Below are 13,097 nucleotides of genomic sequence, written 5' to 3'. Positions count from 1 at the left end.
CATGGTAAAAAAAAATTGCCAAAACTTTGAAAATAGCTTAGGCTTTTTTTTTTAGTGCTGTCAATAGATAAAAAAAATTAACTAATTCATCTCACAATTTTCTGTAATTAATCTAGATTAATCTAGATTAAAAATAGCATTTTTCTACTTAAGACCGAAGCTTGTAGCAGATATTTACTTGAGTAAAATCATGGAATTAATGTAAAATCAACACAAAGAAAGTATATTTAGATTCAAAGACTATTTTAAAATGGACTCAGCTAGACCTCTTTCTTATATCTGTAGCGCTAAGATTGAAGATTTTTCACTCCATAGATTAATCTAGATTAATTTATTTTAATGCTTTAAATCATTTAAATTAATCTCCAAAGTTAAAGCATTAATTTTGACAGCCATACTTTTTTTAGGTTTAGGTTTTCTTTTATTTGTATTTTTTCACTGAAATTAGAATTCGAATTTATCTACAATTCTGCAACAAATTTCGAATTAGATTTTTTGTTAAAGTGACAGTCCTAATCCACAGTCACCTCCTGTGTGTTTTACGGTTTGTCAACAACGATGAAGTATAATGGGATGTGCACGATTTGGCAGACATACAGGCGGAAGGCAGCAGAGTACAATAGTCTATCCAGCTATGCAAGGACAGTAACCAAAGATCAAGAATACTATACACTCTCAGCAAAGATCCCCTCCGGATATATATTAAACCCTTAAATATCACCTCCAGATGTATTTTAAACACTTAGAGAATGCTCTATATTGAATAACAATTTGTATGAATATATTTTTCATCACATTGGGTCTCATTCCCGAATATTTTCCAAAGAGTTCTCTTGGAAGACTTATCTTCGAACCGACTGAGACAGAATCTACGACAAGTTCACTCTGAGTCCCCAACACATGGGGAAGATGTCTCAAACTATCTGAGCTGAGATGCCGCGATGAGGAATTTCACCGCTCTGAAACATGAACGCGCGTCCCCGTCCGAAGCTCCTTATAAGGCAGCCAATAGGCAAGTGTGCAGATGAAATCGCAAAAAGTCAATAGTTAGACACACCTGTCCAGCTCATTAGAATGCAACTGACGATGCAGCCGTGTGAAAATGGTTGCCGATATGCGGAAGCGCTTTGCAGCCGATCAAAATGAGATTAGATTAATGTATTGTCATCATATATAGTACAGCTCGTGGTGCACCTGCCGCACACACACACACACACACAGACACACACACACACACACACACACACACACACACACACACACACACACACACACACACACACACACACACACACACACACACACACACACACACACACACACACACATTCGCGCGCAGTACTGTATAGCCTACGCGCGTAATGAATGAACGCAGTATAGGCTTATATATTCTAATGACTTGTTTTATTAGGAGAGCAGCAAATATACTGCACTGCCCACCCCGTAGACCGTAGTACAGTCCAACATGCAGTCCGCTGGTACGCCCGACTCTGGTGGCCTTAATATGTGTACTGTTGTACGTAGGGCAGAGCATATATAGTATCTACTAAATTCTAATGAAACAAGTAATTAGAATAATATAAGCCTATATACTGGTCATTCATTAGACACGTATACTGGCGCACACAAGATTTATGGAATATTAATGCAGTCTATTTCCACACGATTAGCTTTAGTTCTTATTTATTTATTTATCCACTGTCATTTCAGTGTTGGAGTATAGGCTATATAGTGTATTTCAATATCAGTTTAATTGATAATGATATATTCGAAGGAATGCAGGTTTATAGCTATATCAAACAAAGGTCTGTCCCATTGGCAAGCACAGAAAGACTCAGAAGAAGCTTCTATCCCCAGGCCATCAGGTTGCTCAACGAACAATAACACTATGCAACAACCATCAAATGCACTCACAACACACACATCCACACGTACACACTCACTTTAAACAAACAACACACTGCAGCACCCACTCTCCACACTTTAGAACATCTAAACACACTTTATATTTATTGGTAAAGGATTTGCACTACAACACATACCTCAGTACACCTTACTGTAAATTGTACCTAAATTGTACCTCATCCCATTTCTGCTTTGCACTATATAGTATATTGTATATTAGTATATTCCATAGTATATTGTATATTGTATGGTAACTCAGTTACCATACTGCATTGAACATTGTACATATGTATATACTGAACACTGTGTCTACGTACGTGACTTCTATTTTTACTTCTATTTTTACATGCTATACTATTTTATTTCATACTTATCTTTTGTCTAGCACAGTCTCTGGAGCGTAACAGAAAGAAGCATTTTGTATAAAAGTATTCTGTACTTCTGTATGACAACTATTAAAGAAACTTGAACTTTGTATACCAATCAATGGGATATATTGCATGTTGACCTGCATTCTTTAAAATGTATAATTAATCATTAAAACAGATATGTAACAAATAAGAAATACAAATTCCACAGAAGGCATTAAATAATTATTATCATTTCAAAATAATTGCATAATTGTGTTTGAATATCTGAGTAATTAAAGTAATTATTTGTCCAAAATAGCTGGTTCAGATATGGTTAATCCCGCTGCCCTGTGATCAGATGAATCCATATTATTTATTTTTCCGACATCCGCGTAATTTCTTATCGTACAAATATTGTCATATTTATTTGAATTATGATTAAGTAATTAATTCCAAGGAGGCCTGTATAGGGTTGACATGAAGGAATCCCTATGATTCCTCCCAAATAAAGCCATTACGAACGGAGAACACAGTCTGTCAAGTTAATAAAATGTTCAATCAGTCAATCAATCATACGTGTGCTCCTCAGCACTCTCTCAGCCACGGCCAAATCCGATCTCAGGAAAGTTTGGGGAATCGCGCTAGCGCTAATAATATTATGTCTTAAATTGGCAGAAATCTGCCTGAGAGGAAATATTTTGTCATAAATCCGTTCGGGAATGAGACCCATTGTCCGGTAAACTACTGAAAACGTATGAGCAGCATCTCACACCTTTATTCTCATTGAGTATGCTCTCATAGAATCTATGAATATGCATATTATCAACATGCCTGCAACATGGAATATTTACCTGGAATTCCAAATCGGCAGCTTGTATTCTTTCAAGACAATCTCACTACAGTTACCTACTCAGCTTTCTGTATACTGAAGCTAAAGGTGTCAAATGACCACATATTGAACCATGATAAGTTCAACCTATTAGTGACATCACACATGCAACTCAGATTTCAAGGAAGTATAGAGAAGCTCCTCCCTCTCCAGGGGAAGAATGTGAAAAAGGTGCACTGGTGACAAAAGTCTGCATAAATCACAATCTGTATAGTCAGAGTCATGCTTCCATGACAAAAGCTAGTTTTTGAGTGAAGGGAACTATACTGTATTAGTTATTTTTACAGTTTGTGTATTTTCAGTTGTTATTTCAATCCATAGCGTGAATTTGATAGATATTGTGATATCACAATAAAGTACTCAACCGTTACCGTCTTTAAATATGAATGAACACAACACTAACTTACCATCTTTAGATAATAAAGTACTCAACCTCTACTGTCTATAACTATGAGTGAACACAACCAGGGCCACTTATAGGCATAGGCAGTATAGGCAAATGCTAAGGGCGCCACCAGCCAGAGGGGGCAACAAAAAAATATAAAAGTATTTTTTTATATAATTATATATATATATTTTTTTTTTACTAATACTACTAGTTATTTCGAAATACTGAAGTCTTATCTATAGTACAGTTCCAACATTTATAACAATCCCATGGAAAATGAGTGTTTTACAATGGCTCATTCATTTGGACGGCGAGTGAGAAATTCTCCAAACAAACAACTTCTTCGTCTTCTTCTCTCCCTTTACCGTATGGAACAGAATAAACTGTGATGCAAGGGGGCAACAGATAAAATCCTGCCTAGGGCAGCCAATTGGTCAGAGCCAGCCCTGAACACGACACTCACAACAGTTAATAAAGTTTGAAAACATTGTTCCTCCGAAAATGTAAATGCAGTTGTTTGGTTCTTCGTCTGAGGTGCAACATGTTGCATTAAAGCAAGAATGACTTGAAATCCACGTGTCAAAAACACTGATACGTAAAGGTAGGATTGCGGGCTTGACAGCCGGCAAAGAGAATGATAAAATAGGGAGAAGTGTTATTGTGGAGTTAAAGATGTACTGTAGGCAGATTGTACAGTAAATGTAGGTAGATCTCACCTTCACACCACTTGGTCCGGCGGAGCCTGATGGTCCAACTGTACCTGCAAGGCCCTTTCAATGAACAGAAAACATAAATACGATTGAACTTTTGTGTTTACACTAATAAAACAAATAGCTTGCACTCACCATAAGGAGCTTGAAAACGAATTACACACAATAAAAAAGTATAAAATAATAGCAATAATATATAATTAAAGCCATCATGCATAATCTGTACCTCATTGTCTGCATTTTTACTTCATTGTACTTTCATTGTACTTAGGGTGTACTTTAGTTTGTATGTATATTGTATATTTGTATAGTGTTGGGACTTATTCCTCTTTCACTTACTTTTTTTACTGTATGAAGCACATTCTCAGCGGCTCATACAGAACCAAGCATTTTACTGTACTGTATACGTGACAAATAAAAGCAAACTTGAAACTTGAATTCCCCAGTACAGCATACTCACCCTTGCGCCGTCATTTCCAGCTTTACCCTCAGACCCTTTGTCACCAACTGAACCCTGAAAAAGAAAATGGTTCTTCTCAATGACCAGTATTCACATTCTGAATAGTATATAAAATAGGGTATCTTTATTGTCAGTGACATATTTACATATACCCCGAAATGTGTCCTCTGTGTTTAAAGGTCCCATGCATTATAAATGGCCTTTTCCAGTGTTTAGCATTGCTTCCTAGCAATGGGGGATTATATCAATGTGGTCTGTGTCGTTAATTATCATATTGACTCATCAGTCTAGTCTCGAGTTCACGAGATCTTCCCTCACTCAACTAAGCCATTCTGATTTGACAGTATTGCTGACGCGAATAAGGTACTTCCTCAAACGGGTTTTGACAGAGAGGCAGAGAACGAGCGAGCGAGCGAGAGAGAGGGATAGAGAGAGATAGAGAGGGAGAGAGAGAGAGAGAGAGAGATAGAGAGAGAGAGAGAGAGGGACCGGCGGGACCGCGTGCAGGAGTGTGTGTAAAAACGTGTGTGCGCCGTCTCTCTCCCTCGTCAGAGCATTTACACACAAACTTGACTGCGTGTGTGTCGGGGACGCATCTCTCCCTCGTCGGAGCATTTACACACAAACTTGACTGTGTGTGTGTCGGGGACGCATCTCTCCCTCGTCGGAGCATTTACACACAAACTTGACTGTGTGTGTCGGGGACGCATCTCTCCCTCGTCGGAGCATTTACACACAAACTTGACTGTGTGTGTGTCGGGGACGCATCTCTCCCTCGTCAGAGCATTTACACACAAACTTGACTGTGTGTGTGTCAGGGACGCATCTCTCCCTCGTCAGAGCATTTACACACAAACTTTACTGCGTGTGTGTCGGGGACGCATCTCTCCCTCGTCTGAGCATTTACACACAAACTTGACTGTGTGTGTGTCGGGGACGCATCTCTCCCTCGTCGGAGCATTTACACACAAACTTGACTGTGTGTGTCGGGGACGCATCTCTCCCTCGTTGGAGCATTTACACACAAACTTGACTGCGTGTGTGTCAGGGACGCATCTCTCCTCTCTCTCTCTCTCCCTCGTCGGAGCATTTACACACAAACTTGACTGCGTGTGTGCTCTCTCTCTCTCCCTCTCTCTCTCTCCCTCTCTCTCGCTTGCTCGTTCTCTCTCTCGCTCTTTCTCATATGTATCACACTGTGTGGGTGACTGTCACTCAAAGCGCTTATGGGCGGAGCCCATCCAATAACAGCCTGAAATCCTGATGCTGAAAAATTATGCTTTTGAGTACTTGATTAGAAATATAAAACAATGAATTTTTTGGAAAAAAAACCTTACAGATGTGTTCCATAGACTCACAGGAATTGTGTAAAGTTGCCCAAATAGTGCAAGGAATAGCAATGCATGTCCCCTTTGGAACACGCCAACATTTTGGGAAATTAGCTTACGATAAGACGATAAGCAAATTTCCCAAAATGTTGGTGTGTTCTTTTAATCCATCCTAACCTGGATGGCACACCAGGGCAAATGCCCTACAGGGCCAGGGCAGAGTTATTCCAGAGCTTTAAAGAAATTAAATTTAAAAATCCCCATAGTATGTTCTTGCCCCAGTGGCAATAATACAGCCATGATCCTAACAATGTAGGAGCAGTGGGCAGCCACAGTCCAGCACCTGGGGACCCACTCCAGTTATAATGCCAGTGTCTTGCTCAAGGGTCCTGGCGTGTACCTAGCGGTACCAGGAGGAAACCTTCACAGACATGGGGAGAACATGCAAATTCCACACAGAAAGGCTTCCCACTGGGGTTTGAACCCTCAACCTTCTCGCTGTGAGGGAACAGTGCTAACCTTAGCACAACCTACTTTAAGCTACTTTTCCTTATGGAACATGTGTATGTGTAATGGTGTATGCATCTGTGTATCGAATGTTAGTGAGAGCATGTCTACTTTGTACAGTAACTGATTTTATTACCTTTTTATTTACCTACTGTATGGCCTATTTTGTAATGTTTTATGTCAGCCCTTTAAGGGACGGATGTTGCAAATTAGCTTTGGCTACAAACACTATGATACAGGCATTAGATCTCTATGTATTTGTATCTGTCCCTTTCAAATAAACAAATCAAATCAATATCATACTAAATCACTGTATCTAGATTTGAAGTACCCCTGGAGATATTTTTCTAAATATAAAGTTCTAAATACCATGTTCTAAATGTAAAGTTCTAAATGTCATGTTCTAAATGTAAAGTTCTAAATGTCATGTTATAAACGTCATGTTATAAACATCATGTTCTAAATGTAATGTTCTTAATGTAACATTCTAAATGTAACATTCTAAATGTAAAGTTCTAAATGTCATGTTCTAAAATATAAAGTTCTAAATATAAAGTTCTAAATGTAATGTTCTGAATGCGATGTTCTAATTGTAAAGTTCTGAATGCCATGTTCTAAATGTAAACTTACAGAGTCTCCCTTTGGCCCAGAGGTGCCAGGGATGCCTCTTTCACCTGCCATGCCCTGAAGACCAGGGGGGCCTGACTCTCCCAAAGCGCCAGCAGGTCCAGCATTACCCTGGTGAAGAGAAGAGAAGAGAAGGAACAGTCAGCAACATAGGAGTCCTTTGCCAATGTACTAATCTGTCATTTATTTGACTGTATGCATATATATATTCTTGAAGATGTATTACACAAGACTTCAGGCTATGGACCCAGCCTCATGTCAAATTGGGTGAGGTTTGGATAAACTTTGTAGGAGAAGAAGCAAACATGTGTATTTTTCATTAAATGTAAAATGTCAAAAATGATTATGATGTAAATTAAATTAAGCATAATGCAATATATTCAGCTTGATCCAAGGATTCTGAGGAAAAATACATTTGATTCTAGGCCATGTTATTCAGGAGTTATTGATGGAAAGTTGTTATAGCATTACTGTCTAATTTAACCAATAGATACTCCTAGCATGCAACGGCCCACATGTGGGCCCTCTTGAGGACGATTTTCCCACCGGCACTTTGGCGACCTCTAGTGGCTCGGGTGTGCATATGCCGTTTCAGGCAACAAAATCCGTTCCGTTCAGCGGTTCTCGAGGTACATGCCGATAATGTGAGGCCGAAGTAGACGGCAGACTTAAAAAAAATTAAAATACCACTCCCGACTCTCGAGCCTCTACCTCCGTCAATCATTTGGCAATCTCAAAAATGTTATTGGACAGGGTTGTAAGGAATGAGTGTGGCTTTCCAATGGTAATGGGAAATGGGAATGAGCAAATCAGGAAAGAGAATTCTCTGTCGAATGCATTGAGAAAATGAGATGAGAAAATCGTTTTTCTGAGCTCTTTTTTTTCTCACTTTCTACCAAACCCGCTTCTCATCACTCATTTCTGAACGGATTCATATGGAATTTGGACATGTACTACACAAGACTTCAGGCTATGGACCCAGCATGTCTTTTCAGCCATACCAATTTATTTGGAAATACTACTTCTGGACTACTAACTACTACAGAAAAACTTGAATAACAAGTTTTTCTACAACTCAAGTTCAGACCTATTACTCTATTTCATTAGCACTATAAGTGAATTTTCTTTATTGTATCAGAAACCTCAGAATGTCATCTTTCAAAAGAGAACAGGCTCATGCATGTGCTATAAGTATAAAGTATAGTATTTAGGTTTGCAAAAAAAGTATGCAGTCCTCAAGTTCAAGTAAACAATGTGTCACTTTTGGGGGCGCCAGTTAGCATTGCTCCGGTACTCAGTTCTTGGTATCTGTGGCATTAATCAATATTGATTATGAGCATTTTAGCCTGGTATTGGGCAGATACCCAATACTAGTACTCGTAATCGGTGCACCTCTAATCTGTACCTTTGATCCATCGGGCCCTGGGGTGCCTGGACTTCCTTTGGACCCCTGCAATCCATTTGTTCCCACATTGCCTCTCTCTCCTGGCGTGCCTCGTTCACCCTGAATGGACAGCATTCAATCAGGTCAACACTCGGAATGTTTTTATTTAAAAAAAATATTATTCTCTTTTTCCCCCTTCTTTTACTGTTTTTCTCCCATCCCGTTAGTTGTTATGCCAATTCCCAATCCCCTTCCTGGTCGTTGCGCACTCTACCGCCTACCGTTGGTCCGGGAGGGCGGAGACTATCACATGCTTCCTCCGACACATGTGTACCCAGCCCACCGCTTGTTTTCACCTGGCAGCGCGGACTCTCACTGGGAGAGTGTAACGTGTGGAAGGTCACACTACCTCTCCTAGATCCTTCCCTTGCTGTGCAGGCGCTCCGACCGAACTGTAGGAGTCGCTGTTTACAACGACCAGGACCCACCCTCGCCGGGTTTCCCACCCGCTAACACTGCCAATTGTGTTAGTATGGGCGGTCGGCCAACCCGGAAGCACCACAGCTGGATTCGATCCCACTGTCTCTGTGGTGGTAGACAGACGCTTAGTCCGCTGCACTACCCGGCCGTCCTAGCTTCGGAATGTTTACACAGTGCTGTGATTGATTATGCAACTGTGGCAACATTTGTCAACCAGGCAGGCATGAACTGGAAGGCATCAATTTCTAATTGCTTACAGATACATAGTTACTGTTGGAGCCAACAGAGATGACTTGTTTTTGTGCAGTGTGTGCAGGCCACAATGAGATATACTGTAGATGTTTCAGTAACTGTTCACTATACAAACACACAGCTAAAATCCTTTGATGGTTTTCAGAATGTTTCTAAAACCCGGGTCCTAGATGATACTAGGGAAAATGCAATACAATACCCCTGGAAGTATGTATTTGAGGGTTTTAGGAACCAAGTGTGCCCAAATCGAAAGTATATTTGTAAAAGAAGAAATGTGTAAAAAGTATTTTTTTTGTATAAAAGAGTACACTTATACATACAAGTATCATTTCAATATGTACAACTTTTACACTGGTTTCAATTTAACACAACTTCAGTAGGCTATCCTTTTATTATTTATTTATAATAAATTATAATATAATTATAATGTATTTATGACTAGGGTAGTCTACAAGCATAGTTGAGCAGGCTTACCCTTAGGCCTGTAAGTCCAGCGGCTCCTGCCTCTCCAGCAATACCCTGAGAACATGAAGACCAAAAGCAGCATATCATCAGCATCACACAGAGGTCCATCATTTACAAAGGAATAATATAGATTGTCAAATTTAAACAAATCAACATAAACCTTTTTTCCTGGTCCAACATTGATTGTGTGAAAGGTTTTGTTTTGTTGTCAAAAAGAGAAGGTGTAAGCAATACAGTTTCAAAAACGGGTGTAGAAGGTTCATAAAATGTTACATTACCTCGTTACCTGGTTTTCCTGACTCTCCGGGTGGTCCTGGCAACCCGGGCAAACCCTGAAATACATCAAGCCAGTGTTATACTCTCCTCAGTCTCTCAGACTCTGGGCACCCCTATTAGAATAGCGAGCCTCGTTCTTCAAAGCTTCACCCATCACCATAGAAAAACCTAAAAATACCTATGTTAAAGTAGTTACATATGTAATAGTAATATACAACAATAGATGACTCAGGCCCTGTTTTACTAAGGGTTTGTGCTGTGTATATGGCACCTCTACAATAGACCTCTCACACGTGTCATATCCCTCCCTCCAAATTAAAGAAGGCAGTTCCCTCGGTATGGGAAAATTAATGGGTTATTACCTTTACCTTAACTCATTGGACGTCAGACCCGATGATAGTCGGGTTAACTCGCCGACCGTTCAGCGCCAATCACGAGTATAGTCGGGTTTTAATCGTTATTTCTTTTATTAGCGATATCCATTCATTTTCATCCATGCAGCCTGATGTTATCGTTGGGAATGGGTCTGAGCTCGCAAAAGGGCAAATACCGCCCCCCCTACGCCTTCCGGCTGGTATTGCACTCCACTGGGAATGGTATCGTTTCTTTCCTGGGACGATCCAAGCCGTGCGGGCGTGGTTTAAATAATCAGGCGAGGTAACCTGATTTCAACGATACATCTGCGATGCTGCCCCCCCCCCCCCCCCCCCCCCTCATATGCAATGCTGTTGAACGTGGCACGGACCTCCGCGCCCAGTACTTCAAATGGCGATCAGATAATTGGATTATTTCTTTTGCATTACATCAAATACAAGGTAAGAACATTATATATACATTTGATCGTTGATCTGATATGTGTTTCTACCCGATCTACGCTGTATCTGTGTGTGTATGTGTGGCTGTTTTCCGTTGGGTGGGAGGAGGGGGGGGGAGCGGCGCGCCGGTCTAAACAACATTGCATGCGTGCACGAGGAAGGATAATAATTATGATCTAGCGTTGATTTCAGGAAGATTCGATAGAATCTCCCACTCCTCCCATTGATTAAAGCGGTGGCGCTCTAGCGCCCTCTGGCGCACTTAAGCGTGGCGGTCAATGAGTTAAAACTGCTAGCCAAAATGTGGTAACATCACCAAGAATTAGGCCTAACATTAACTAATAGACAGCTGAAACCCAGCAAATTTTCCACTGTTGACTAAAAACACACATCTTCAAACAATATCTGAAATAATCTTTTCTTTTATTAATTAATGTATTTATTTAAAAAAAAAATTTAAAACGTCTTACTGTCTTTTACTATTATGGACCTTACTACTATGCTACTCTACTTATACTACTACTTAGCATGCTAATTATGTCTATACTACTATGCACTCAAAGTGTAACACTGCCAATGCCACTGACCCTTAGCTGCCAGAGAGGTACCTCTCTTGCTGTCTTGTTGTTCACAACTAAATTATTTGTAAGTCGCTTTGGATAAAAGCGTCAGTTAAATGACTAAATGACTCAAATGTAAATGCCATAATCAAGTCTAACATTGTTTCCCTACTCTAGTACATTTGCCGGTTGCTAACTAAAGTGGAAACTTGTGCCGCATTGTGTCGTGTAGAATAGATCAGGGGCACCGGATGATGTCCATCACAAGGGGTAGACATCTTTGATACCGTTGCCCACAGCAACTGTCACTTGTCACTGTCACTCATCAGTCACTTGTGTCGTGCAGCGTTTACCTGGAAGCCGTGCAGACCCTGTTGCCCTTGTTCACCTCTCGTCCCGGCGACGCCCTGGGAAACAACAGAGACCAATCAATGAAGAGAACATCAGTAGCAGCAGCAATTGATTGATTGATTGGAAACTTTATTAACAGATTGCAGAATGGGTACAATACATGGGTACAATACAAACAACTGCTAAGAGGATGAAGACCAGAAAAATACTTTTGTCTTGTTTACATAAGGGTCCTCCCTTTTCAATTCATCAAGACATTTATGACATACAAGACATACAAATATACAGTACTGTGTAAGAAAGATAAAAAGAAAAAAAAAATATACATCCGAAGGGGAAGCAAATGTACATTAGCGGGGGATTTTGACATTTACCGCGGCCAGTTTCTAATTGCAGCCACCCGTAGGTGCTCTTTGAGAGCGGTTTTGAAGGAGGGTAGGGATTCATTATTTTACAGCTGTGGGTAGGGCGTTCCACATTGTTGTGGCATAATTGCGAAACGTGTTTAGTCCCTTGTTTGTGCCGAATCTGGGTTGAACGTCATTTGTGGAACTCCCTCTGGTGTTGTGGTCGTGGACTTCACTGACCTTTGGTAAGTATTTCGAGATGTAATAAGGGATGTTATGTTAAACACATTCCCAATTAAAGAAAAAAAGAAAGAATACTTAAGTATATTTTCTGTAAGTAAACTTACGTTTTTTAAGTATTCAAAAGTATACTAATGTTGTGTTAAATTGAAACCACGTAAGTTGTACTTAGTTACATGATGTTGGTGTGTTCTACCAGTTAACCAGGGTGTGTTCTACCAGTTAACCAGGGTGTGTGTTCTATCAGTTCACCAAGGTGTGTTCTATCAGTTCACCAGGGTGTGTTCTATCAGTTCACCAAGGTGTGTTCTATCAGTTCACCAGGGTGTGTGTTCTATCAGTTCACCAAGGTGTGTTCTACCAGTTAACCAGGGTGTGTTCTATCAGTTCTATCAGTTCACCAAGGTGTGTGTTCTATCAGTTCACCAGGGTGTGTTCTATCACTTAACCATGGTGTGTTCTATCAGTTCACCATGGTGTGTTCTATCACTTCACCAGGGTGTGTTCTATCAGTTCTATCAGTTCACCATGGTGTGTTCTATCAGTTCACCAGGGTGTGTTCTATCAGTTCTATCAGTTCACCACGGTGTGTTCTATCAGTTCTATCAGTTCACCACGGTGTGTTCTATCAGTTCTATCAGTTCACCAGGGTGTGTTCTATCAGTTCACCAGGGTGTGTTCTATCAGTTCACCAGGGTGTGTTCTATCAGTTCACCATGGTGTGTTCTATCAGTTCACCATGGTGTGTTCTATCATTTCACCA

The 13,097-nt window shown here is 40.3% G+C and overlaps 1 protein-coding gene across 1 annotated transcript in view; it reads right to left on the bottom strand.

The window, feature by feature from the left end:
• Positions 1 to 13,097, bottom strand: part of LOC311227253 (uncharacterized protein) — a gene marked incomplete at its 5' end in the record, with an annotated part of 101,965 nt that overhangs the window by 23,679 nt on the left and 65,189 nt on the right. Inside the window, 7 exons of the mRNA XM_084312842.1 lie at positions 4,249 to 4,302; positions 4,703 to 4,756; positions 7,168 to 7,275; positions 8,570 to 8,668; positions 9,755 to 9,799; positions 10,024 to 10,077; positions 11,750 to 11,803. Coding sequence (XP_084168968.1) covers positions 4,249 to 4,302; positions 4,703 to 4,756; positions 7,168 to 7,275; positions 8,570 to 8,668; positions 9,755 to 9,799; positions 10,024 to 10,077; positions 11,750 to 11,803 — 468 coding nt within the window. The remainder of the gene's footprint in view (positions 1 to 4,248; positions 4,303 to 4,702; positions 4,757 to 7,167; positions 7,276 to 8,569; positions 8,669 to 9,754; positions 9,800 to 10,023; positions 10,078 to 11,749; positions 11,804 to 13,097) is intronic.

Source organism: Notolepis coatsorum (assembly GCF_963971535.1).
Source record: "Notolepis coatsorum genome assembly, chromosome: 1".
Lineage (NCBI taxonomy): Eukaryota > Metazoa > Chordata > Actinopteri > Aulopiformes > Paralepididae > Notolepis > Notolepis coatsorum.
The sequence above is the reverse complement of the archived record's forward strand: the minus strand, read 5'-3'. Positions and strand labels throughout refer to the sequence as shown.